The following is a 26,271-nucleotide window of genomic DNA, read 5'->3' on the forward strand; positions in this document are numbered from 1 at the left end:
GACCACTTGTCCCGTTAGAGGGAAGAGTCACTGCAAATCAATATAATTCTATATCAAATCTATAATTTCAAATCTATATCAGTTTTTCTGACCTTTATCCTGTGGTGAAACATTTCTATCCTGATGGGAGTGGTCTCTTCCATTATGACCCCATCCCCATCCACAGGGCATTCTGAATGGTCTAATGAATATGAAAATAATGTAAATCATATGCTGTGACTTTCGCATTCAACAGATCTTAATCCACTTGGACACCTACTGTAGATACTGGAGCGAGGTTTTAGAAAGCACTCTCCATCACCATCATCAAAACACCAACTGAGGTAATAATTTTTGGAAGAATGATGTTCATCCCTTCACTAATTATGTGTCAGTGGTAGCTTAAATAAATAAAATTAGTCCCATGTGAAGATGAGTTGAAGATCCAGGATGCCTCAGAAATGTAAAATCTACCTAAATGTCTGTGCTATATATGGTTATGTTAAAATTTTGATACTGCTCTCCTTGTGATTTTATTTACTCAGGAAAAGACAGAAAATTATTATTTTTTTAAATAAAGGAATTTAACAGTGCGGTAACATTACACAGACTGCACTGACATGGAACAACTGTCTGTTGTCAGCTGTTTGAGTGCTCTTATTGCAAGCCGTATCCAAGGAAATATAATGAACAATTTTATGCATGCTTGTTTCTATACTCTTGACCTACAGACTTGACAATCTGCCAATAAGTTGTTTTTTTTTTTTAAATCACAATAATCATCCTCATTTTATTATGGATTACAATGTGTTGTATTGCATTGATATAATACTATATATCATATCATGCATGTTGGATATTATGGTATATAACTTAAAAATGTAAGATACATATACTCCTACATTCATCACTCACTGGTACACAAACATGCCTCCATACATCTCAGCTTCATCCTCAGCAAAGGTTTACCTCTCCCCTACTCTTTTCCCTGTCTGCCATCCTTCCTTCCTCTGTGTACACGGACCGTGACCGAAAACATTTCTGGCACTAAGGCATAGTTCACTTGACTTTTCTATACTACACAATACCAGCAACTGATTCACCTCACAAAGACACAAAAACTGCTGTTTTCTTTGTTCCAGGACAATTTCAGCAGAAACCACAGCTTGTCTGAAAAGCCTGCCTTAGAGTAAATGAAACTTTGTAAATCTGTCCACACCTCTTCTTGGGTTCATGTGTCACGGCGATGTGATACTGGCTCCGGTGGAACAAATGACAGAGCCGTGGCTAAAACCCACACAGGACAGAGGAGATGTTTTGCCCTTGCAGAGCTGAACCATGCTTAATTTGGATGTATTTTAGGATTCTAAGAGATTTATGGTTTTATTTGTCCTAGTTACAGCGTAGTCTGTAAGCAATTAGACAGCGACAATTGTTATTTGGTTTATGTACTCCAGAATCCATTGCATCCTATTGGATGGAGTGAAAGAAACAAATAAATTTGCCAGCTTTGATTCAAGGGCATTTACATTTTTAATGTGAGCAACCACTATCACCCAATCCATTACACTGAGCAGCAAAGTCCTTCTGCTTCAGTACAGACACTTCGTTCTGCCTGCAGCCTTCAGATTTCTGAATATAATATACACTATACACATACAGGTGACAAATTAAAGGAAAAATCAGTGGCTCTGTTATGCTGTTGGAGGCATTTTGCTGGCTTGGTCTGGCCCCATTTGTCCCCTTAGATGGAAGAGTCACATCGTTCTTACCCTACAATGAAACATTTCTATCCTTATGGAAGCACTGTCTTCCAGGATGACTTTGTCCCCATCCACATGGCACAAGAGCTTTCTGAATGAGTTGATTAGTATAAAAATGATGTGAATCATATGCAGTGTTACTCACTGATAATCCTAAGATAGCACAGCAGGTGTTTATTTTCAGTGCGAATTAAGAACAGTTGACTTCACGATTTAATTATCATGCGACCTTGCTGCAAGTGGTAATTATTGATCCTGCGTTCATACAAACCTATAACATTATCTGATGCAGTCACCACTCACCCAGATACCAATTACCATATCGAACAACCCCGTGGATCAATCAACTTACTCACATGACCACATCTAATACTGTCATGAACTATATTAAACTAAGCTTGAAGGGAGAACTTTGTGATGATAGAAAAATGTGTTTTTCTAATGAATTTACTAATTAAATACTATTACGTTCTAGGTTTCCAAATAAACAAAACAATTTTATTCAGTCATTAAAATTAGATAATAGTAATTAGTATAAAATCACATCAAATCTCTCATATGGATATTTTTATCTCTCAATGTCATAATTTGGCTTCATTCAAAAGGGGTCAGGTTCACCATGTTTCTAAGATGGCTCACACTTTTTCACCACATTTCGAAATTTTCAAATAGCACAAAGTTTACAAGCTCTAACGCAGTTGGATATTGAGTTTTCTCAATATGGAAAAACCTACAAAAGTTTAATGCTGATTTTGGTCTTAGTAATGTAAAATGGCAGCTGAGGAAAATACTGATACTTTTGACAGTTTTGTTTCATTTCTAGTGTCATTCTACCTTATATATTGTTCTTATAAAAGGCAGTCTAGTTAGCTAAATTGTCAGTCAATAATTAGCTTATCCTTGGTTTCCATAGTTCCTAGTTGTTTAGCAAAAGGTTTCTTATGACTTTAACCACTTGAACAGTGTTGTTTATTACGTATTCACCTTCCCAGGTCAAAAACACACTCATGAATGCTTCTGAACTGACAAAATGTCATGATCTTGACATGCTCTTTCTTGACATGACCTTTCTGCTGCAACTCATGAATCCCACTGTAACAATGCTATGTGCTTGTTAGTATATGACCCTCTCTGGTCACTGTTTTGTTTACCTTTTTGTTGTCACCTGTGTCTAGTTTCCTTTCATTTGTTTGTGTATATGTACTCTTCTGTTTCTGTGAAGTCTGAGTTTCAAGGCTTAATCTCTGTGCTTTTTCTAGTTCTGTATATCTTCTTGTTTTGTCAGTTTGTCTAGTTTTGTCTCTTGCCTACTGTCCTGTTTATAGAACACAGTCTGTTTGTCTAGTTTTGTCTCTTGTCTATTGTCCTTTTTATAGAATACAGGGTAACATTGTATGGCTGTGATCTGATTCACACTATGGACATTTTTGTGCTAATAAATTTTAAGCAGAGTAAACACAAATTTTCAAGAAACAGCAAAGCTTGTGTCTCACCTCTCCCCAGTGTAGCCTGGACTGCAAAAACACTCTCCTGTAGAGGAAGAGCAGGTTCCTCCATTGTGACACTGACACTCCTGAGAGCAGTTCCTACCAAAGCGACCCTCGGGACAGGGCTGTCCACACACAGTTCCCTGGACACAGACACCCAAGTCATTTATACAGACGTTTGGAAAAATTTAACCACAGCAGTCACAATAAAAGCAATAGGAAGGATTAAAGGTCTGAACTTTACTGCTATAACTAATACGTCATTTCATGAGCTTAACAACAACACACCAAAATGCAGGGATCATTAAATCACACCAAAAAGTTTAAATAAAAAATTCACAACTTCATATTCATTTGCTCATTGTAATATTATAATTTCTATGTAACAGCTAAATCACAGGGACCTGTATGGCGGACACTCCACATAATCTAAAGCTAATAATATTTAAAAATATATATAATAACCAAGGAAATGTATAATTGTTGATATGTGATTTTTTCTGTAAGGAGATGTTTATGGAAAGAGTCTCCAGTGTCAGCGTGTTGTAACAGTCAGTAAGATTTCCAGTTTTTCGGTAACTACAGATCCTATAACATAAGTGATAACAGCAACTAGCTTGTTTCACTGGCATTCCACAACATGTAACTATAAATGATTAAAAAGTATAGCGAGTTGTAATCATTGGCAAATTGCTGTTTTATAAAATTGCTGTTTTATAAGAGGAATAAAAGCTGCTGTCTAAATAAACTATTTTCCTATAACAGCACACCCCCAAGTGGTTTATTCCTTATGTAAAACATTGATAGGGAAATGTCACATTAAATGAATCATAATGTGTGTTGATACCATCCAGCCAGCAGGACAGGAACATTCTCCGGTTACGTGGTGACACACTCCACCGTTCTGGCAGGGACAACGCTCCTCACACTGCTGCCCGTGTTTGCCTGGAGGACACAGATCCTCACAACTGCACAGAGACAGCAAATGGAGGATAATGAGACTTAACACATTGTCATATGTTTGTGTGCACCTTCCGTTCATGCAAGTGTGTATTACTGTACTCTACATTTTGCGTGTATTTTGTAAGTCTATTTGCATGTGTATGTGACTTACAATGCTCCAGTATAGCCGGGGCTGCATGTGCACTCCCCTGTGACGTGGTGGCAGGTGGCATTGTTTTGGCATTGGCATTTCTGCTGGCAGTTGTTACCATAGGTGCCCGGCTCACAGCGCTCCTCACACCGCCAGCCACGGTAGCCAGTTGTGCAGATACACGCACCTGTGATGGGGTTACACAGTGCTCCATTTTTACACTGACACCGGTTACTGCAGTGAGGTCCCCAGTGACTACTGTCACATGCTGCACGGAGAGGAAACACATCCAGAGATCAGTTTTTCAGTGGCTTCATGACGTTAGTTTTAAGGTAACACTTAACATGTAAATTTAAGCCATTGGTAATAATCTGTCTAAATATCTGTGTAGAATGAATTGCTCAATATGTTTTTAATGACCAAAAAAAATGAATAAAAATGGCATCAACACATTATCCCTCATTAAAAAATACCAGTATTGATAAATATCCATGAAGATACAGGTTGAAAATGCCTCCATGTCAACCTGCTACTCCAACTACTGAGTAATAGCGCTAATATTAGTTAACCTAGCTAGCCATCCAGAAAACTAGCTCAGATTTATCACAAGTAATAAACATCTATAATTAATGGTTTAGCTAATATTTTATGATGATGCGATGTGATGTATGTGTCTGCCAGACTAATAAAGCTCATAATAACAGGTCGTCCTGTCCATAATAACCACATCAGATTCAGCACTAAGCCTTAATTAAATCTACACTTAAATCAGAGGACACAAGTGTATACCGCAAGATGGTACTGAAGAAGCAAACCCAGGGATTAACGTCCTCATATGTAGTCAAGGATATAAAACAAGCAATGACGTCACTAGCCATTATGAGATTAAATAGCCCCGAAACACAGCCTTTTTCTGTCCACTTCTGACAGTTGCTGCTTTTGCTGCCATGCCCTGATCCTCAGCCGTGTTTTATGGGCAGAGTAAAAGTATTGCTGAGGTAAGCTAGCAGCTGTCCGTACTTGAGATCTTTACAGAGCAGTAAACTAAAGCTTTCTGAATAATTCAATGGAAAATATTTAGTTTAGTCAAAGTTTGAGATGAAAATCTAGAACAGATCATCAAACATATCCAGTGAACACTGTGTGTTTTAGCACTGCAGCCTGAAGTGAAATTACTTTTAAAAATTACTTCTGGAAATATGATTTAGACCAGCAGAGTTATTTAGTTGCATGAACTACATTCAAAAATAAATTTAAAAAATACTCTTTTTTCCCTATCTCGTTTAAAAGTGATTAGTTTATCCTGTCTGTCTGGCCATTGCTTAACAACAGTAGTTAAAAATATTCAATTTGGTTGCATTTTAATTTACAATTGTGAACTATTTGTACAGTGCCTTTAACAATAGACATTGCAACAAATCAGCTTTACAGAAATCTGGATGTAGATTTAGATGATGAGCAATGTGCAAGCCAGAGGTGACAGTGGTGAGGAAAAACTCCCTGAGATGATACGAGGAAAGGATGTTCAGTATGAGCAGATTGTGAGTAAGAGCTCTGGACAGTCTTTATGATTACAGCAGCAGTTCTTATTATCCAGGTGAGATTATCCACTGAAGAAAGGGTTTTGAGGATTGCAAATCTTTAGCGTATCCATGTGGAACCATCCACAGCAGCAGTACGGGAGTAAGTGTGAGAAAGCTCCAAACAGAGAATAAACTACCATCACTTAATCACCCCCTTCAGCAAGACTAATGTAAAGCCCACGCCAATCACCAAACTGGCATCAGGCATAAGACATCATATATTATTTTCCTCCACATTTTGGTCTCACCTTTAGAGGCCCATCTGTTGAGCTTGAAATGCCGCCCAAGACCACAGCTGATGTGATCAGTCCAGATGTCAGTATGTAGGAGAGGCCCATATACCCCAGACCATAGTTTAATCTAGAACTGCTTTAATCTGCCTAAAGAGATGTTTTCCAGCAAAGCCAGGAAACTGTTAGAAATGGATTACAAGAGTTTAGGGAGCCTGTAACTGATTGTTAGAGTTTCTGTGGTTTCAGGTTAAAGGCTGTGTGTTTTAGCAATTGAGCTCACTGTGGAGTCAATAAACACTTCTGATGATAGAGCATACAAAGCACGCTGACGTTAGAGACAGCTTCATTTGTGCCCTGGAAGACTTTTATCACTGACTTCTCGTGACTAGTCACACTGATGACCTATTAGGTTTCCAACATAGGTCAAAAAACATGGATCATTTGAACATGGTCATTGTAATCAATTTTAAAGGGTAATGTATATTATGATGTTGTGATGTATGTGATGCATGTCTCCTAGACTAATAAAGAAACGCACTGCCTTACAGTCACAGCAGTGTGACCACACACGAAATAAAGCGCTATAGCTGATGATGCAGTAAATCTTTCATAAACTGGACAAATCCCTGGAATGACATCTTCACCTCTGCATATATGCAACTATAACTGTTACTGTAACATGGTACAACAATAACATATTGCCAATTTTGTTGAACACAAACCATTTTTTTTTCTGCTCTGAGCCGGTTATGATGAGAAATTAAATCACTGACAAGAGGCTGTATTGATCTTTGAAATCTGCCAGCACAGTGAGATTTCAAACCCACTTTAAGAGACTAAGTAGATATATTTTTAAATTGACACTGCCACATTTCAACATAAATAGCCTACTTCACCAACCTTTCAATATAACAGACGTATTTTTTTTTACATTTTACAACAAAAAAAAGCCCACTGTGAGTCAGTCATCATCTAATCCTGTAATTAACAGAATAAATATAATGTTTAATCAAATTGATTTATTTCCATCTTAGTGACATGAAATTAGCCAATATAAATGTTGGCTCAATGTGCTCACACATGAGTGAACAGCTACAAAAGAGCATAAGCAGACAGAAAACACATTCATTAGATGCTTTGTCAGACAGTCAGTTATATCTGCCACTAATATATAGATGGAAAATCTATAAGCTGCTCTTAGCCAGGTTACTTGCATACCTGTATCACAAAATCTTGGTCTTCAGTTTTTCTTTTTGCATCATGGTCACAAAAATAGTCTGTAGTCATGAGTTTAGCAGACATGGTGCCACAAACTAATCAGGTTAAATGATCTCAAAACACCTCCACTCAGTTGTCACAGATGCTGCTTTTGCTGCCGTGATCCTCAGTCTCGTTTTATGGGCCACATTAAATTTGGAAGCGTTGCTGAGAAAAGCAAGCAGCTGTCCAATCCTGAGCTTTTTACAGCACTAAGCTAAACTGAGCAATAAAATTAGGCTTTCTTAACAGTTCAGTGAAAAATACTTTAGCAGTTTATTGCATTTAAACCATTTAAATGAGCTCAAAAATGTTAAATCTAACTAGAACTGAACAAGATGTTGATATGGTCAGTTGCTGCAAAGCTTGAGACAGAACAAAAACATCAGCTGCACTTCTTCAGGCAGCACTTTAAAAGCTTTCAGTCACATAGGTGCCTTCTATTCACATGAAATTGTCCTTAAGGCCACTCAAAAATGTTATCAGTTCTACAGTAGCCTCTTGTTTCAAAACCAAGTGCATTATGTCCATTATATGTTTTACCACTAGGTTTGGTTAGGGTTTGTGCCTCTACAGGTCTACTGACATTTAATGAGATTCAAGCTAAATAAACACCAGGTTTTCCCACATCACATGGTCTCAATTTGCATAAGCCGACTCATATGAAAGATTTATAAATGGTTTAACTTAGAATGAGGAGACAGAGTTAGTGGTCGTAGTCATCTTACAACTTCATTTTTATGATATCTGAAATATGTTGCTGTGGATTGCTAGAAATTCTCTAATTTTCTTACAATATGTTGCCCATATTTTCATTACAGTCACTTCCATCCATGAAAATTCCATCCGTGAAAATAAATTTGACCATGGGACTTATAAAACAATAAAAATCCCTCTTCTGTCTTCTCTAGAAATTCTTCGCAGTGTTCCATGCCCCATTAGGCTGCACTGTGCCTAGTGTACATCAGTGCTTTCTGGCCCTGGTTAAAAGTCCACCGAACTTCCGCAGGCTAAAAAACATTGAAGGGTCTGTACACACAAAACCCTTCTTTTCGGCGATCTATGTGTGTAAGACCTGACCTAGTTTAAACACAGTGGACCTGGAGGCCTCACCATGCTTTAGCCTGCACACTAACGGCCCCCTATTGTCCCATTCAATAAGAGACTCAGTGCCCTAGAGAGGAAATGAGCTTCAGGACGACAGATACAAATGAATCTGTGCCCAGTGTTCAGTAGTGTGCCTGTATTTACACTGTTAAATTACACAAATGATTCACTGATACTAATTAATACAAACAGAACTAATAGAACTGAGCAGAACTATCAGAAAAATTAACAGTGTTTGTTTTCAATGGGTTGTACAGTTTTACAGATGATTATAATGCTGTTTTATACTAAATTTCAGAAACAATCTTCCTCAGCTCAACTTTGACTGGATAATTAACTGGATAATTAGTTGATGATATCACTGAGGATATCTCAATCTGCAGTTGAGAGTTTCAGCTTTGGGGTTCAATTCTGGACTGTGCTTCTTAGATTTCTGAAATTAAATATAAATAAATTAAATTAAATTTGACCTTAATCACTACTTGCAAATACTGTATATGATGCAGAGAGGGTTCCCAGGTTTTAGACTATCTCAAAAAGTGCACAAAAAAGAATCTATCCTCAACATTTCACTACTGGTGAAGGGAGCTGCATTTTTCTTGTTTATTTCTTTGCATAGAAAACAAAATAACTGTGGTGTTCATGCATTTCTGATTTCCAGTATAAGCAATATATCTTTCTCTTTGTTTGCCCTATCCTAAACTTAATTAGACACAAAAAATCTAGTTTAAACTAGTATAGCCTTGCTTTTTCCACTTGCAAGCTTGTTTCAAAATTATCCCAATTTGGTGTAAAAAGCACGGCCCTGGCAACCCTGCATGCAGTGAAAAACTGACTTATAATTAAATGCTTAAATGAATGCTATTAACAGCAACTAAAGTAGATATCAATACATTTTCCACCCTAATAAATGTGATCAAATTTCATCATGATGCATTATGCAAGTGATCCCTCCGAAAATACACACTACATACAGTATGAGGTGAGATAACAGCAGCAGTAGTTAATAATCAAAACATTTTAGTATTAGATAATTAATTACAATTACACACAATTTTTATTTTATTTGCATAATTTTACTTTCTTGTTTGTTTCTCTATGTCTCCAGAGGACAACATGATTCAAAATCCAGTCCTAGCTGTTTTTAGTTGGAAACAGAGGCATCTTGATTTTTTCAGACCTGTCAACAGGATTACAAATGACCTTGGGGATATACCGCAAATCACACATGATATTTTGAGATTTGTTTGGGTTGTGAAGCCACAGTTAAAATGCCGTACATAAGAGGTCAGCATGGTGCTTCCAACAGGGCCGGTACTTCTAATTTGTCCTGTGGTGTGTTTATGGGGAGCCTGGACATCTGTTTCTCATAATGCACCACTCAGGTGCCTCCTGCATTTATTAAGATGTTTCCACAGAGGGTCAGAACTGAAAACAATTAGACAGCTAATAGGAAAAGCCTGAGCAGCTGACTGATGACTTATTAAGACAGAGATATTAGTGTGAGGAATTTGCATTTTCTTCAGGAAATGCACTTTTCTAATTTTAAACAGAAACTACTAAAATTAAGATGCGTCCATAATGCAACAGAAAAATAAACATACATTTACACTTTTAATGCCTTTCCTCAAAAACTTTTTTGCCTGTTTAGGGAGGCCAATGTCCCAGCTACAATCTGGCTTCACTTGACAAATTTACAATCTGAGCATGAAGCAGAATGACGCTTATGGAAAAGGGTCAGTTACTGCAGAAAAAACAGTGGATGTAATTGATGCGGCCAGTTGTCGAGGGAGCAGTTGGGCTTTGTCTGTGTTGAAATCTCACACCCCTGTGCATGCATACGCACACACACACACACACACACACACACACACACATGCACACACGCACACACAAACACACACACATAGGCCTTTCTGAACTCTGTAGGACCTATAAGACCCCCAACTTTAATAAAGATGCAGAAACAGCAGCCAAAAATGGACAGGCAGCAAATGGCTAACGAAGTATGGAGAGACTGGGATTTATAGTTAGCCTCTGTTTGACCTGCGTCAGTCATACATGTAGACAGAGTGTTCAATGTGATACTTGTCATGTTACTGAGAAACCGAAAATGCAACACGTCCTCTGTCCCATGTTGGAAAACTAAATGTTACAGCTTTACCTCTAACTGTTGCAAAGCTCTGACACTGGGGAATCCTTCTGTAAATGTTATATAAACATCTCCTTATAGAAAACTTCACCATATTAACAATTATAACAATTAACTAATTAATCTGTGTTAGTTGTTACTATAGAAATGATAATGTAGTTTATTAATATAAACCTGTGATTTGCTTCACAGCTGGAACTACTGTCAGAGCTGCTGTTATAGAAAATTAACTAACACCTTCTGACCAATTCAACAGTGCTGTGGTATAATGAACTCAATAGCAAAATTAGTCCTTCTGAGTTCAGTTATTACATTTATAACAATATACATAAAGACATATACAGCATTTGACAACTAACATGTTTGAAAACCTAAATAAATGTCAGAAAGGAGGAATTCTGGATTTATAATTTTATATAGTTTACTGGTTTATAAGCCATAAACCATTTTATAAAGTTGAATGGTTTAAGCACAAAACTCCTGCATGATGCACATACGTAATTTTGACACAACATCACAATGGCAGTGGTAATTTTCTTCTGATTTTTTTGTTCTTCTAAACAGATAATACTGACACTGCTGGCATTTCTGGCATTTTTTTCCACAGTGTTTTCCAGTGTTTTCAGGGGCATAGTGGTAGGGTTCATATTTATCAATGGCTAAGTCCACATCAGGCATAAATATGTATAGAGATACACAGATAACTGAAGCACTAAGCAGATACAGGTAAGAGTTGCCCTACAGAACAAACCCGTTTTTATCAGATCTTCTTCTCAAAATAAGTCTAATGCAGCATAAAATCACATCTTGACCAGGTGTAAAATCAGCCTTAGCAGAGACGCACCATAAATAGAGCAGTTTCACCAGATCCTTCAAGTGCAGTTTCACCAGACCCTTCAAGAACTTAACAGTGATTTTTACTGCTAGTGGTGAGATTGAAAAAGTGTTATATGCTGTAACACAAACCTGAACAACAGCTGCTCTGAGCATTAATGTAAAGCCACTTCTTTAACATGAACGCTGCTTTTTCAGCCTGAAACTGTAGACGTGTGTCACGTCTGCAGCGCCAGCCATCAATACATCATTAGAGCAGAAAACAATATGCCCAGGATTTGCTAAACCTGAGAATGATGCATTAATCCAAAGCAGCACTTGACTTAAAGGTGAAAAACATTAGTGACCATGTGCTTTGCACTGTTGCCATGAGATGCCTCAGTTTGAATAATCACAAGCACTGAGCCCTGAGGTGATTTCCTGCATTTCCTCCGTGTTATTCTCTACTTCTTCCTCAGCCTTTTGTGCATGTATAGAAGGCAATTTCTGCTTTGCTTCTTGAACCCAGTAAAATCCAGAGACATATTGTTATGGCCCTGTGACCTGTAAAGTGAGAGGCCCTTACACTGTGAGCATCTGAGCATCTTTGAGGAAATGAATAGCATATTAGTGTCTCCTTCATGAGACCTCCTTTGGAGAAGGGATCAGATGAGGCCATGGAGGAGTCTAGCCTTGAGCTACTGCTGCTCAGATAGATCCAGAAATACAATAGGGTTTTCAGACAATAGTAAGTCACTGCCATGTTGTATTGAAAAGGCTACCCAATTACAGGACAGCAGAAACCCTCCCTACCAATTAGCTTCACAGAGCTCGCTCAATTAGTGTCACTATCATCATGCCATGTTATCAAGTACAGAAAGAATGCAAACAACATAGCAACACGTTCCTCTAATTAGTCATATACTGTGATGTCGTGAGTAAACACCACTGGATTGCCAACCATAACAGACAATCAGGTTTGACCTGAGTAGCGTTAGTACTTTACCAGTTCACTTTGATCACAAACATAGTTAGTGAGTAAGGACTGAGTAGATTTATGATGAACCGAGTGACAGAGCATCACACTTAACTCTTTGGCTAGGCAGTCATGGGCTAGATTAGATCTTTAAAATTAGAAAAAACTATCATAATACTCTCAACATACTGCGTATACACCAATGTTCAAATTACAGGGGCCTTTGGGGTCCTTTGTCTCCATAATGAAACTGAAAAGAGTCATTGTTTACTGCATTTGGAAATGTATACTGTGTTTGAATTAGTAGCTACATAAATTTAACTTGACAGTTTCAATTCCAAACATTATCTCTCAGATATTAGCAGACACAGCATCGGTCTCAGTCTGGAGACTATCAAAGAACAAAGCTATCAGGATGCCTGTCCATGTTTAGCCGAAGGAAGTGTCTGGGTTATCTAGTCAAGACCTTGGAATTACAAAACTCTGCCAGACAGTTCTGTGATTTTAAGCTCTTGAGCCACATTTGATCCTCAATACATTTTTAATAACTTTAGATGTTTAATAAATTGGAGCCATATTTTAATGTAAAACGTCCCACATACAGCATATAGCATGTAAATTACAGTAGCATGTAAATAACCATATAAATCATATAAATCCAAAGCATTCAGAGGTCTCTTTGTGTAGCCCAAATAAGTTGGTTAGACGACATTGATTGCAATGTGGTTCATTTTTATTAATGAAATCGACGGAATGTGGAAGAATGTAGACTGTAGGACTAGCATGTGGAATGAGGTTAATCATCTTAAATGAGACCTGAAGAGAAGACAGCTGGCTATTAAAGCTCAAGCTCATATTCAAGCTAGATCATAACAGGTAAAGTGTCACAACAAAGTTCCAGCGAGTTTTGGTATTATTCAAACACAGGTATACATCATGCCTTACAGAGCCCTGCTAATGCTACCAGCTGCTAGCATGGTGCTGGATTAGTATGGCTGTACTGGGTGAGTAACACGATTTATGCTATTTTATGCTTTTTTTATGCTTTTTTTCCCGGCAGTGTATGTACAAATCCACTAAAAAAAGGAATATTATTTACCACTCCTTTGATTCATAACACGAACATAAGCTACATTATATTGCAATGTATCAAACTAACAGGTCCTTTCATGTGCACTTGTATCCTCTTACCTCCGTCTTTCCTAACAATGAATCCCAGCCCATTGCTAACTAGGAAAGCTTGTTTAATTCCTGAGGGATGCAGAGAGACTGCAGACATAACAATGACCTTTTTATTGAGACCCTGAAACATAAGACGAGCTCAGACTCCAGCTACTGAGGAGCTCATCTAATTCATCTGAGCCGCCATCAACCCGCCTGCCGCCGTCAACACACCTGGCTAATACCTATAGGCTAGAAATTACTTTAAAGATCCGTCATGCACGGTGCTCAGAGATTAGTTTTTCCTCATCTCTTTTTTCCTAGAGGGTAAAGTGCTAGAAATATCACAGTTGCTTAAGTGGCATTGACTTTAAAAGTATAGATGGATGGAGCTACAGTACTGGTGCAAATTTCATGCATCAGATAATAAAAGCTTATATAATTTTTCAAACTGCCTTTAAAAGTGAGATAATCACTCATTCCCTCCATCTTATGTGTTTCCTTGGATTTCACCCAAAATGATATAATGGTGGCAGTAAAAATAGTCAACTGAAGTATGTATGTAAGCCAAGCACATCTCATTATATAAGAAAGTAGTTAGATATGAAGTGTAGACCTCTGGTGGAATAGTTCATTCAATCATAGATGAGTGCAAACAGTTTCATGGTGAACTAAAGAAAATGCTTTATAATTTACGATTTAAACTTAAATTAGCCCAGAGCTGTAACCAGGATAAAATTTTAGTGCGATTATTGTAAATTATACAATAGGTAGCTCCAGTCCACTAATTTGATCAGACAAGCGGTGTTCCAAGTGTGCGTATATTTAGTAAAACCGCACTGGGTTTCACTGTTTGTATCACTCCACTCATCTTCACCACATAAAATTCAAATTCTAGCGATAGTTCGTTACACTGAAAACGTTATGAAAAGGTATGAAATCATCAGCAGACATGGAAAACGATACATTTTTCATGAATATAACTTTTGATTTAAAATATCAAATCTCATCAGATGAAGATGAAAATGGAGAAGGGAAGCCAATTTCACCGGAAGTACCTTAAACAGGAATGTACAAATCAATGTGAGATAGCTAGCCAGCAAGCCAGCCGGCTATAAAGTGAGTGTAGCTTCTTCGGGATCTATTTTCACTAGCGGCACAAAAATATACAAAACATTTGGCTATATTGTCTCCAAAATGTCACTTAATTGATATTAATTTCTTGTTTATAGAACTGTTGTAGACGTATTGTAAAAGCAATATTGCACTCACAATCGTACGGTTATACTGAATATTGGCACAGCTGTCATTAGCTATAGTTGAATCACAGCCGTGCTGACATTCAGTATAACTGCACTCTTGCTCATGCAGTATTGCTGAGACTTTCATCATTTTGTACCTACACTCACTGTCCACTTTATTAGGAACACCTGTACTCTTGCACATTTATGCAATTATCTAATCAGCCAATCATGTGGCAGCAGCGTAATGCAAAATCATACAGATACAAGTCAAGAGCTTCAGGTAATGTTCACATCAGACATCAGAATGAAGAAAAAGTTTGATCTCTGTGACTTTGATCATGGCATGGTTGTTGGTGCCAGATGGGCTGGTTTGAGTATTTCAGACACTGGATGTTTTTTTGTTTTTTGCACCATTCTGTGTAAACTCTAGAGACTGTTATGTGTGAAAATCCCAGATCAGCAGTTTCTGAAATCCTCAAACCAGCCCATCTGGCACCATCATCCATGCTACGGTTAAAGTCACAGAGATCACACTATTTCCCCATTCTGATGTTTGATGTGAACATTATCTGAAGCTCTTGACCTGTATCTGCATGATTTGCGCAGCTGCTACATGATTTGCTGATTGTATAACTGCATAAAGGAACAGGTGTACACGTGTTCCTATTAAAGTGGACGATAAGTGTATATTTGCATTAAAAAAAATCTATTATACTTATATATATTATTCTAAGAAACAGATGTAATGTACAGTAATTAATAATAAAGTGTGTATGTCTACATCTTACCAAGGGCCTGGTGGTTACTATAAAACCCTGTACATACACACACTCCAGTTTCTACTATGGCTGACTTGGCCACAGCCATGCAGTCCCATGAGATCTAAACATAATGGGCAAACCCTGACCTGAGTGTCCTCCTCAGCTGCTCTGAGATCAGTTGAAAATCAATCATCACTGCCGATTGGGTCTTGGACTGTACCTGTTTCCACATAGATAGCTATATTCTGGCACCACATTATCAGGACATCACTGTTTTCATATTGAATTTGACAACTAGAGATAGACTATGTGAGATGTAGGGGGAAAAGATACCTAGCTTTCCTCACAGTCAGTTACAGCCATGAATTTACCAACAAAAAAAATAAAATTTTAAGAAGTTAATAATAAAATGATTCAATAAGACAACAATCCAAAGCATAAAGCAAAATCAACATTAAAAATGGTGTTAAATGAACCAAAAGAAATGAGTTTTACCATGATCCTGACTGTCTGTGATTTGAAGATGGCAGTGTATATGTGACAAGGAATGGGCAGATTGGCCAAGCAATCTGGCAGAGTTAGAACAGATGCATGAAGAAGGGAAATGACTTTCCCTTTGACTAAATGACTAAATTCCATTGTCCACTTTGTCCTAAGGGTATGCAAACTTTAGCACGCAAATGTATGTTGTGCACTTAAAAATACCATTCATAAAAATATTACATAATTTTTTCTATTTTTTTATATTTTTTTGTAAAGTATAAGTATAAAGTATTAACAATGGGTCAAAAAGTGTCTTGAGGCTTCTCTTTATCCTGGCACAACAGTCAAACCCTTTGGCGTCACTCTGGGTGCCTTCCTTTGTGTGCTGATGTTTTGGAAAGGTTGACACAGCAGCCCACTGTGTGTGTGTGTGTGTATGTGTGTGTGTGTGTGTGTGTGTGAATATGCGTGTGTGTGGGCGTGTTATGAGACAGACAGCTCCAGCTGGAGGACTTACCGCTGGAGCAATCAGCTCCTCCCCAGCCGGGTTCACACTGACAGGTGTTGGGGGCCACGCAGCGGCCGTGCACACATTTCTCAGCACAGTGTGCTGGGGAAGAAGGGATCAGCGTGGGAGGAAGAGGGAGAAAGAGAAAACAAGGGAAACTCGGGTCAGATTTCATTCCTTCAGATGGATGTAGCCAAAGTGAAGATGAGCCAATGGGAAAAACAAACACGTGGGGAAGAAAAGACGCATGCTGACCTGCTAAACAGAGTGGCTACCACTCAGACAAAGAGCACACAGGGTAGGGAGTCAAAACAACCTAAAGAGTTTCAGCCTTTAGAAAACATTAAAGGATCGAGTCTGTGTTCCTGGCAAAGGGGAATCTTTTGATGTGTTGTTAGATCTACTAGCATTGACGACAATACAGTGATTACAATTGAACAAGATTACTAAAGCATAGCACAAAGAATAGATCTACACTGAGAACAGAACCAAATCCATTACGCCATGCAGCTTTACAGCTGAACATTACGGCAGAATTTCCATGTTCTCGAATGAGCTCTGTGTTTAAAGCTGACACATCCAGGCTATGTTACGAGTCCTGGACTACAGAAAGGATTAAATGGGAAATAATGAGTTACAGGAATCACAGCCTAGTGCGAGTGGTGAGTCACAGTCCACACCAAATGAAATGTCATTCACTTGCAATATTAAAAGTGAAAACTACACATACACAATATGGTCAAAAGTATGTGGACACCTGACCTTCACACCCATATGTGAGCCTTCTCCCAAAATGCTGCCACAAAGGTGGAGGCACAGAATTGTATAAAATGTCTTTGTATGCTGTAGCATTAAGATTTCCCTTCACTGGAACTAAGAAGCCCAAACCTGTTCCAGCCTGAGAATGCCCCTGTGCACAATGTGAGTTTTATAAAAGACATTCAATTCAATTCAATTCAATTCATTTTTATTTGTATAGCGCTTTTTACAAAGGTCATTGTCTCAAAGCAGCTTTACACAAAAGTAAAGTGAAGTGTGTGTGTGTGCCGTCTCTGATGAGCAAGCATCATGGTTTGCCAAGGTTGGTGTGGAAGAACTCAAATGACTTGCATAGATCCCTGACCTCACTAATGCTCTTGTGACTGAATGAGCACAAATGCCCACAGCCATGTTCCAAAATCTAGTGAAAAGCCTTCCCAGAAAAGTGGAGGCTTTTAGAGTAGCAAAGTGGGGAATAATCTGGAATGGGATGTTCAGCAAGCACATATGGGTGTGATGATCGGGTGTCCACAAACTTTTGGCAATATAGTGTAAATAACATAACAAATAATAAAAATGCCATTATAATACATATGGAAAGAAATACATGAAAATCATTTAACTACATAATTTCATAATTGCAATATCGCTTGTAATGTACTGAACTCATGACTTAGTCATGGATCAAATAAATTATGGGCTCACATTTTTGGACCCTACTTTATGTCTAAAAACATTATAAAAATAATCCTCAAGATTTTTTTCCACTGAAAATATTTACTTATTGGTAGACAGTGTCAAAGTCTACAGTTTATTCCACTGATGGATTTCTTCATTATAATTGATTTGCTTAATTTAGCTAACTGTTTCCCACTAGACATTTGAGAGTATTTCTGAAACTTGTCAAGGTCATGACAAACCACCACATGATTATGGTCACGTTTTAAATATAACAGCTTCTTTTAGCACTCAAATAAAGCCCCTCTAAGCAACAGATGACAAAAGATGACATTTTCACATCCACTGTAATATAAAAGCTGACTCATCACATGAGTTATCAGCCTACTGTCCTGCAAACACGTGCTCTTTAACAGCCGAAGTTACCCTCCCCTGCCTTCGCCCTACTCTCCGCAACAAGTCATTTGAGGTAGCATGAATGTGTTTCTCTGTCAGGCTGCTAATATAAATTAGTAAAATATTATGACAATAAAAAGGACAAAGGTGGGAGCTGGTTATTTAATCAGTGCTGTGGTCTGAAATGATTTCAACTTACAGTCACTTACAAATATTATTTATTAATATCTCTGAATAAAAGACTCTGCCATCTGGCACCTAACATTTTTACCTCAAGGGTATAATTCTCTGAGAAATAGTCCAAAAGAATAAATAATATTCTTAGAATTGAAAGAAAGTGTATTTAAAAGGGATTTGCTTATAAAAATGTGACCTTCCCTAACACATTTGGCATCTCCCTCCTTTACTTTGTCCATATTTTGGTCTAAAATATTACAGACTTGTTTTAGTTAAGTGTTTTGTTTTAGTGCTACATTAAAACAAGATTTACTTCTTGGGGTTTATTTCAGGGATAATTTCATGGATCATTTCAAGGCATACTTCCATTTGGAAAGTGCATGCTGTTAAATAGATTTTAAAAATGATTTCATAAACGAATCCACGAAAAAATTACAAATGTTTCTCAATTCCAGTTTTGTGCTTTTTTTGAGTTTTTGAGTTTACTCTATTTCCTACACGCCTACAAAGGATGAGTAGGATTAGGATTAGGTTGAGAACATGGAAAATGGATATGAAATTCCTCTAGAGTTAAAAACCTTTTGTTTAAAGTATTCATTGGGGTGGATGCTGATGTGATCAGTTTTTATGTGTTCACTCAAGCCTGGTCTTTAAAACTGCTCATGGCAGTTCCATCCCCATAATAATGGAATCTGTTCTGAGAAAGACACTAACTAAACCTTCAGCATTTTACACTATGAGCTGTCTGGAAGATGAATTCAGAGACACATGGGACTTGAGTCAGAGACTGAGCATTACTTACGAACACACATCTCTTTGCTCTCATAGAAACCTGGGCAGCACTGAGACTTGCGGCGGTACATGGTCTTGTTTCCCCTCCGGTATGCCGTCTTGTAGCTCACCCTGAATGCACCAATTTAGATCATTATTATGATAATAAAGAAGAAAATTCTTCACCGAATCTATTGTTTCAATTCAATTGTTTCAATTTTCAAGTACTTTTTTTTTTATAAATGCCCAATACAAAACATCATAATTAAGTTGTAATGGTATTGCTGTTGTCAGTAAAATTAAATATTGTGATGCATATTGCATATCGTGAAAATGCTGATATACATACCAATAAGCCATTTTTGCATTGAACTACAGTGCTATTGAATTCTTCAATCTGATTGGTCTATAGCTCACCTCATTGGTGATTATTTTCCTATAACACCATGCCTTGTTGAGTTTTATTCCTTACATGTTGTCCATTTTTGTACTCCTTACATAAACTAAACTATTTTTAAACTGTATATAATTTGCTGGTGCACTTAGCAATAAATGAACAATAAATTAATTTTTTTGATGAAATAACTTTAATACTGAATCACTGTTAGTACTGAATTATATAATTAGTTTAACGGTGATACAAAATGCTTAACACAGTGCTTTCTTACCTGTGGCGTGTGCATTTGAACCATGTGAGGATGTCAGTGCAGCTGGTGTAATACACCTGATCATACGGGTGTGCGTACGACTCCTGCACAGTGACCGAGTAACTGTAAAGACACACACAATACACAAGGCACACGTTACTATTAGCACTCACAGTCTGTGACTGGTTTATGAAGGTCGTGTGTGGTCCTCTCCAGCACAAGTGGTGAGTATTTTAATAGGCCATAATGAAGGTATCAGTGTAACGTCTCAGCTTTCACACACACTGCTGACTGTACATGGGTGGCCTCCAATTAAAATCAGTGCAGCTATTAATATGATTGGGATAAACAAATGACATTTGATACTGACAAAACTATGGTGTCACAAGGTTTAAATTAAAAAAAAGAAAACTAAATTTAAACTGCATCCAAACCACATATGCATTGGGGTCTTTTAGCAATAATCTTTCATAATTTCTTTCATAATTTCTTTCATCTTTCATAATTTCTGCACAATTCAAATGTTGAGAAGTAATACATAAATAATGTAATTTACTGTATATTGTTTAAATGAAAACGCAACATTATATAGAAAGGGAATAGGCCCTAATTGTTCACATCACTGACCAAAATTAGAGGTCCAAAGAAAATTAATACATAAACAGTTGCACATATTGCCTGATGCCTTAGAGACAATTTTACAATCAAATTACAAATTAGTGAAGGATTTGGCCTATAAACTAGTGCATTTAATCTAATTACTGATGATTTGTTTTCTCAGTGCAGTTGTCACATCCCAGTCCATCCACATTCCTGTAAATTACATTCATCCTTCCTCATCATTTAATTCCATCCTCATCTTTGTTTACTAGTTTTTAAAATGTCTTGCACATTACCAGGTCTGATTCTGTCTGCTTAACATATTATTGTCAGACTATTTTTCCCAACTCTTGCTTGGGAGTCTGACTCATTTTTGCCTTCTGACACTGTTTATGTGAATTATGATTTGGACGGTGGACATTTTGTTTGTTTCTTAATAAAACACATTGCAACTGTATTCCATGCTTTGTCATTTTGTGACAGTGATTCACGTGCACAAGAGCAAACCCGCACTCCATGGCAGGCTTTTGTTCCTATAGCATCTGTACTGTTTACAGGACACTGACCATTCTGAATAGAGAAGAAGTAATACAGCATCTTGAATTTCAATATTGGCACATGTAGACTTGCACATTTTCTCATCAGATACAGACTAAATGATGGACAATGGACAAATAAATAATGAATCCTTGGATGAAATGAAATACTTGTTGGTGAAGATTGCTTCATTATGATCCTAATGACACACTTCTTACTCTAGCCTTTTTCAGAGACGTGTGTGTGTGGTTTTTTTCAGAACAGATATGAAGAATGTCTTTGGTAAGGTTTGTGAAAGAGAGCCTGTGAAGGAATGGATGGTTCATTCATGCATATTTGAGGATCGTAACAGAGGCTATTGTTGAGTCAGACATCTTAAGAATGATGCTTCAGTGAAGATTAAGGCACACCGCTTTGAAACACTACAAGGTTATGCCTTATGTTAGAATTTCTGCATGCAGAATATACACATATCTGAGAATGATTTGGAAGTTACTTAATTGTCATGATTGCATATTTCTGTATTATTTGTGTTTCTGTGCCATTTTAAAACATCCTCAACAGGCATGAATGGTGGTGACTAAGTGGCGGTAAGCACCATCCATTAAGAAACGAGCCCAGACCACACTCACACTCATACTATGTCTCTGCAGGCGCTGTTGAACAGCCTCCCTCTTCACGGCCGCTCAGAGCACTGCAGCTGTTACCACTCGTTACTCAGTGAAAGTAAATCTATCTGGGAAAGCAGCCTCCACCTTTGTTCTTTTTCAGTCTGCTTTAATGGATTCTTGAGTCATTCCTTAAACTGGCTGCTGGAATCTTCTGCCTATTAAAACATTGTGCGTGTGTCAAAGAGGAGGACTATACTGTATGAGTGTATGCTTGTGAGTGAATGAACTGAAAGCTAATTCCTTACATCTTAAGCATAAATATTTAATCAGTATAAACATTAACGGTTTGGTTTGTACTTTATTAAAGTGAAATTCAAGCAGTCGAGTGCAGGAGAGCTAAAATTACAGTAAGCCTGCTGTAGAATGAATGAAGAATTTCAGTTTGGATTAAAAAGTGTCTAGTGTCTAATGTTCTCTGTCAGTTGGGTCCATTTAAGAGCAGCATAGTAGCTAAACGCTGCTTCTCCTTGCTTAGTCTTCACTTTAGGCAAGAGTAACTGACTAGTTTCTAATGATCTAAGAGTTTTGCTTGGCTCATATCACTGTAGCATATCAGATAAATACACTGGTCCTGCATCATTACGCCATTTATAGACTAGTAATGACTTAAGAATGGGGTGATGTCTTCCTTTCTTTTACACTTAGTGAGATCACTGGCAGCTGTATTCTGAATCAACTGAAACACTTTGATTTTCTTTCTAGTCCAGTTAGGAGACCATTTCAGTAATCAATCCCGCTAGAAATAAAGGCATGGATGAGTTTCTCTAGGTTTAGTCAGAAAATCTCTAAGCACGTTGATGTTCTTAAGGTGATCAAATGCTAATTTAGTAATTGCTTTGACTTGATGGCTAAAACTGAGTTCAGAGTCCACTAGAACGCCAATGTTACAAGCTAGTTCTTTAGATCTGAGGGCTCTCGAGTCCAAATAGGCAGCTAGTCTGTGCCTGTCATTGTAGAGAGAACTTATTCAGCACTATAAGCTCAGTAGGTGCTAAACACACACAATATATACAAAGAAAACATGAAGTGCTTTACTGTAGTTTCTTACTGAATATTGTTTAGCTCGATTACAGTATAATCAAAAAATTCCATAATTTATTCAAGACAGGGTCTGAATCTACATCTAATTATCAGAAGCTAGTCACTCGAATTTAATCAGACATCTTGTATTATTTATGTATTCTTCTGTATTTGAAAGACATTTTCTTTACTTTAAATGGCAGTATTCTAGCTTTTTAGCACAATAACTGTAAAAGAGCTGCAGCGTTTATCAGTAATTTCTAACCAATCATTCAGCAGAAAACATGTCACTAACCATGAGATATTACTGAATAATCAGGAAGTGATACCAAGAAACAAGTATTTCTTGTGACTAGTGGGATGGAAAAGAATTCATTTTGTAAAGTCTCACCATATTAAATTCTATTGTGCCTTTGGGCCAGACGCTTGCTTTATCATAAACATCAGTGGGCAAAAGTCACATACTGTTCTTTTCTGCAAATTTTATGCCTTGTTTCAGTCTAAGATCACAAGTTAGTCACAGTTCACACTGATATAGGCCAATTTTCCCTCATAAGGAAATTTCTTTCTCATATTACAGGTAATATATGACAATACAGCAGGTAGGTAGTGCAGCATTTTAAATGTGTTTTACATTAAAGTGTGTGTGTGTGTGTGTGTGTGCGCGCATGTGGATGGGTGGGTGAGGAGTGGGTTTGGGAGTAGTGTACCTCTCCCAGTGGCTGCAGACGTTAGGGTCCTCCAGGTTCAGTGATGATGTCACTCCCATAAGGCAGCAGGACAGGCCCAGTAGGACAGAGGCACAGCGCCACAGGAGGGAGAGCATCATTGCGGGAAATACCTTCAGGCAATTAGAAACATTAAATCACATAAGAAAAATGAAAAGCACTTCGTACAGTATGTGTTCCAACTGCAACTTGCGTGTTCTTTCTACACACAAATACAAAAATACCAACACAGTACATTTGCCATACATTGCAAATAGCATATCTGCTACCAAGGTGTCAATATATATGCTTTCTATAAGAACCTGTTGTACTATCAGTATGTATGTTACAGATTCAGCCATCAATTTAGTTTCAACAACCACGTTTCTAACAGATGATCACTTAGTCTCAGCCTCAGATGCTTTTCCCACAGACCACAGATTGTGTGATATCTTTGTATCCTTTTCTGGTAACAAGCTTCAGAATCATAAAGATTGCAATCTGACTGGCTCACTGCAATATCATGTTTCCAAAAGGAAAACAGGGAACATATAGTGACTCTTCTGGGAAGACTTTTCCCTAGATTTTGGAACATGGCTTTGGGGATTTGCGCATTCAGCCACAAAAGAATTGGTGAAGTCAGGCACTGATGTCAAGAGAGAAGACCTGAGGCGCAGTCAGCATTACAATTTATCCCGAAGGTGTTCAGTGGGGTCGAGGTCAGGACTCGGGCTCGAGATCTTCCACATCAGCGCTGGCAAACCATGTCTTTATGAGCCTCTGTTTGTGTACAGGGGCAATGTCATGCTGGAACAGGTTTGGGGCATTTAGTTCCAGTGAAGAAAAGTTTTAATGCTACAGCATACAAAGACATTCTAGACCATTGTGTGCTTACATTTTGTGGCAACAGTTTGGGCAAGAACCACATATGGGTGTGACGGTTAGGTGTCCACATACTTTTGGCCATATAGTGTATACTGCAAAAGCTATCTCTTACACTCTAAAAAGAGTGAGACATAAGAGAAAGTCTCACTAAATCTGTTATGTAGTTTTTTGCAAATTTTCGAACCTGGAGCAAAAAGAGTAAAAAGTCTTGCCAAAGCTTTTGTCGTATCCGTTAGCAATCAGACACACACGAACAGCCTGGTATGAACACATAATCACAAATTCTTCCCATCTCTGAAAGCTTTCATTTATACAGTTTTAGAACACAACATTTACTGACTATATCCACTAAGTGAGTTTAGGTTTCCTTTATACAGTAAATGAGTAACTGGATTTCTTTTCTGTGAACTTGGAAATGGATTTAATTTGTACTTTCTCAGACTCTGTGTTTTGACTCTTTACAAGCTCCTTGTTTTTTGTTTCATCACTCAGTCCATTCATCTTTCAAGAAGCTAAATCCCACTATGAAATATGGATTTAAATTTTGTACTAAAGGGCAAAGTATATTAAACATCTGCCTTTTATTAATTCAAACTGAACCAGCTTGTGATGTTTGTTTTTAATGTTTCTGTGAGTTAAAAACAGATAACACTGGATGAACCTGTGTATGAAGACTTAAGGTAGTCACTATAGAATTACTGGTATGAAATGAAACAGAAAATGAATAACACATGCATTTTGATCTTCAACATATGGACACACTGTATGGTTTCATTTTAACATTTTGAACATACGTTATCTTGAGTAGTGCTTTCTTGAGTAGAGTTCTTGAGTAGTATTTCTTCTGCAAAACATTGGTTTCAAAATTATCAGCACCCCAGGATTATTATTTGATAATGCTTCCCCAGGGGAGAATAACATCACTGTATTGTATCACTATATTGTGTTGCAAGGTTAGGGACACTTACAGAAGGATGTTGGACCACTCCTTCATGCATAACATTTCAAGCTCATTTATATTCTTAGGCTGGCCCATGTGGACTACCCTCCGTAATTCAGACCTCAGGTTCAAATCCAGGGATAATGATGGCCATTGCAAAACACTGATTTTGTGTTAAAAGCTTGTTTGCTGACATTCACTTGTTAAAAGATCCATCTATGTTGAAGTCTTGAAGACTTAACCTCCTGGCAAAGGCAGAAGATTTTAGACAAAGCTATTTAAAAAATACTCCCCCTCACCCACCCAATTTTTCTCTAATTTACTCTTGGCCACTTCCCGCCTTCCAGCCGGCTCTGCCCTATTACAAGACAACTACCAGCCGAGGAAGACATGTGAAACCTGCCAATCACATCTTTTCGAACTGCTGCTCATGCTGCATCAGAAGACAGCATAACACACATGGAGGAAAGTGCTATCCGCCCTCTTCCACATACATGAGCTCACAGATGCTCACGATTGGCTAGTGTCCCGGTGATTGACAGGGGGGAGAGACTATGCCATCCCTCCCACCCAGAGAGCGCAGCCAAATTTCCTCCCTTGGACTCCCGGCCACGGATAGCTGTGGCATCGTCCAGATTCAAACTCACAATCTGCAGAGTATAGGGTGAATGCTGCTCTCTTGTGCCACTCAGGAGCAAACTAGTTTGATACTTAAATGCATTACAAGTGCCTCTGGACCAGTAGCCACAAAACAGCACCCCAGCATCATTCATCTGCCAACAGACAGTACATTTTTATATCTGAGATGTGCAGGTTAACAAATCATCTGTGTCGAAGCTTCTTACAAGAATGATTTTTGTTAGAGGAAAGGTTCTTCTGTTGT

At 37.8% G+C, this 26,271-nt stretch overlaps 1 protein-coding gene across 1 annotated transcript in view; it reads right to left on the reverse strand.

Moving 5' to 3' along the window:
* The window catches only part of megf10 (multiple EGF-like-domains 10), a 59,566-nt gene that overhangs the window by 24,347 nt on the left and 8,948 nt on the right, over positions 1-26,271 (reverse strand). The window contains exons 2-8 of the mRNA XM_026941986.3: positions 23,567-23,697; positions 20,050-20,151; positions 19,413-19,513; positions 16,610-16,702; positions 4,344-4,590; positions 4,077-4,197; positions 3,236-3,372 (exon numbers count right to left, since the gene is read on the reverse strand). Of these exons, the coding sequence (XP_026797787.1) occupies positions 3,236-3,372; positions 4,077-4,197; positions 4,344-4,590; positions 16,610-16,702; positions 19,413-19,513; positions 20,050-20,151; positions 23,567-23,685 (920 nt within the window). The 5' untranslated portion in view covers positions 23,686-23,697. The remainder of the gene's footprint in view (positions 1-3,235; positions 3,373-4,076; positions 4,198-4,343; positions 4,591-16,609; positions 16,703-19,412; positions 19,514-20,049; positions 20,152-23,566; positions 23,698-26,271) is intronic.

This window comes from Pangasianodon hypophthalmus, chromosome 17, assembly GCF_027358585.1.
Source record: "Pangasianodon hypophthalmus isolate fPanHyp1 chromosome 17, fPanHyp1.pri, whole genome shotgun sequence".
In the NCBI taxonomy this organism is placed as follows: domain Eukaryota; kingdom Metazoa; phylum Chordata; class Actinopteri; order Siluriformes; family Pangasiidae; genus Pangasianodon; species Pangasianodon hypophthalmus.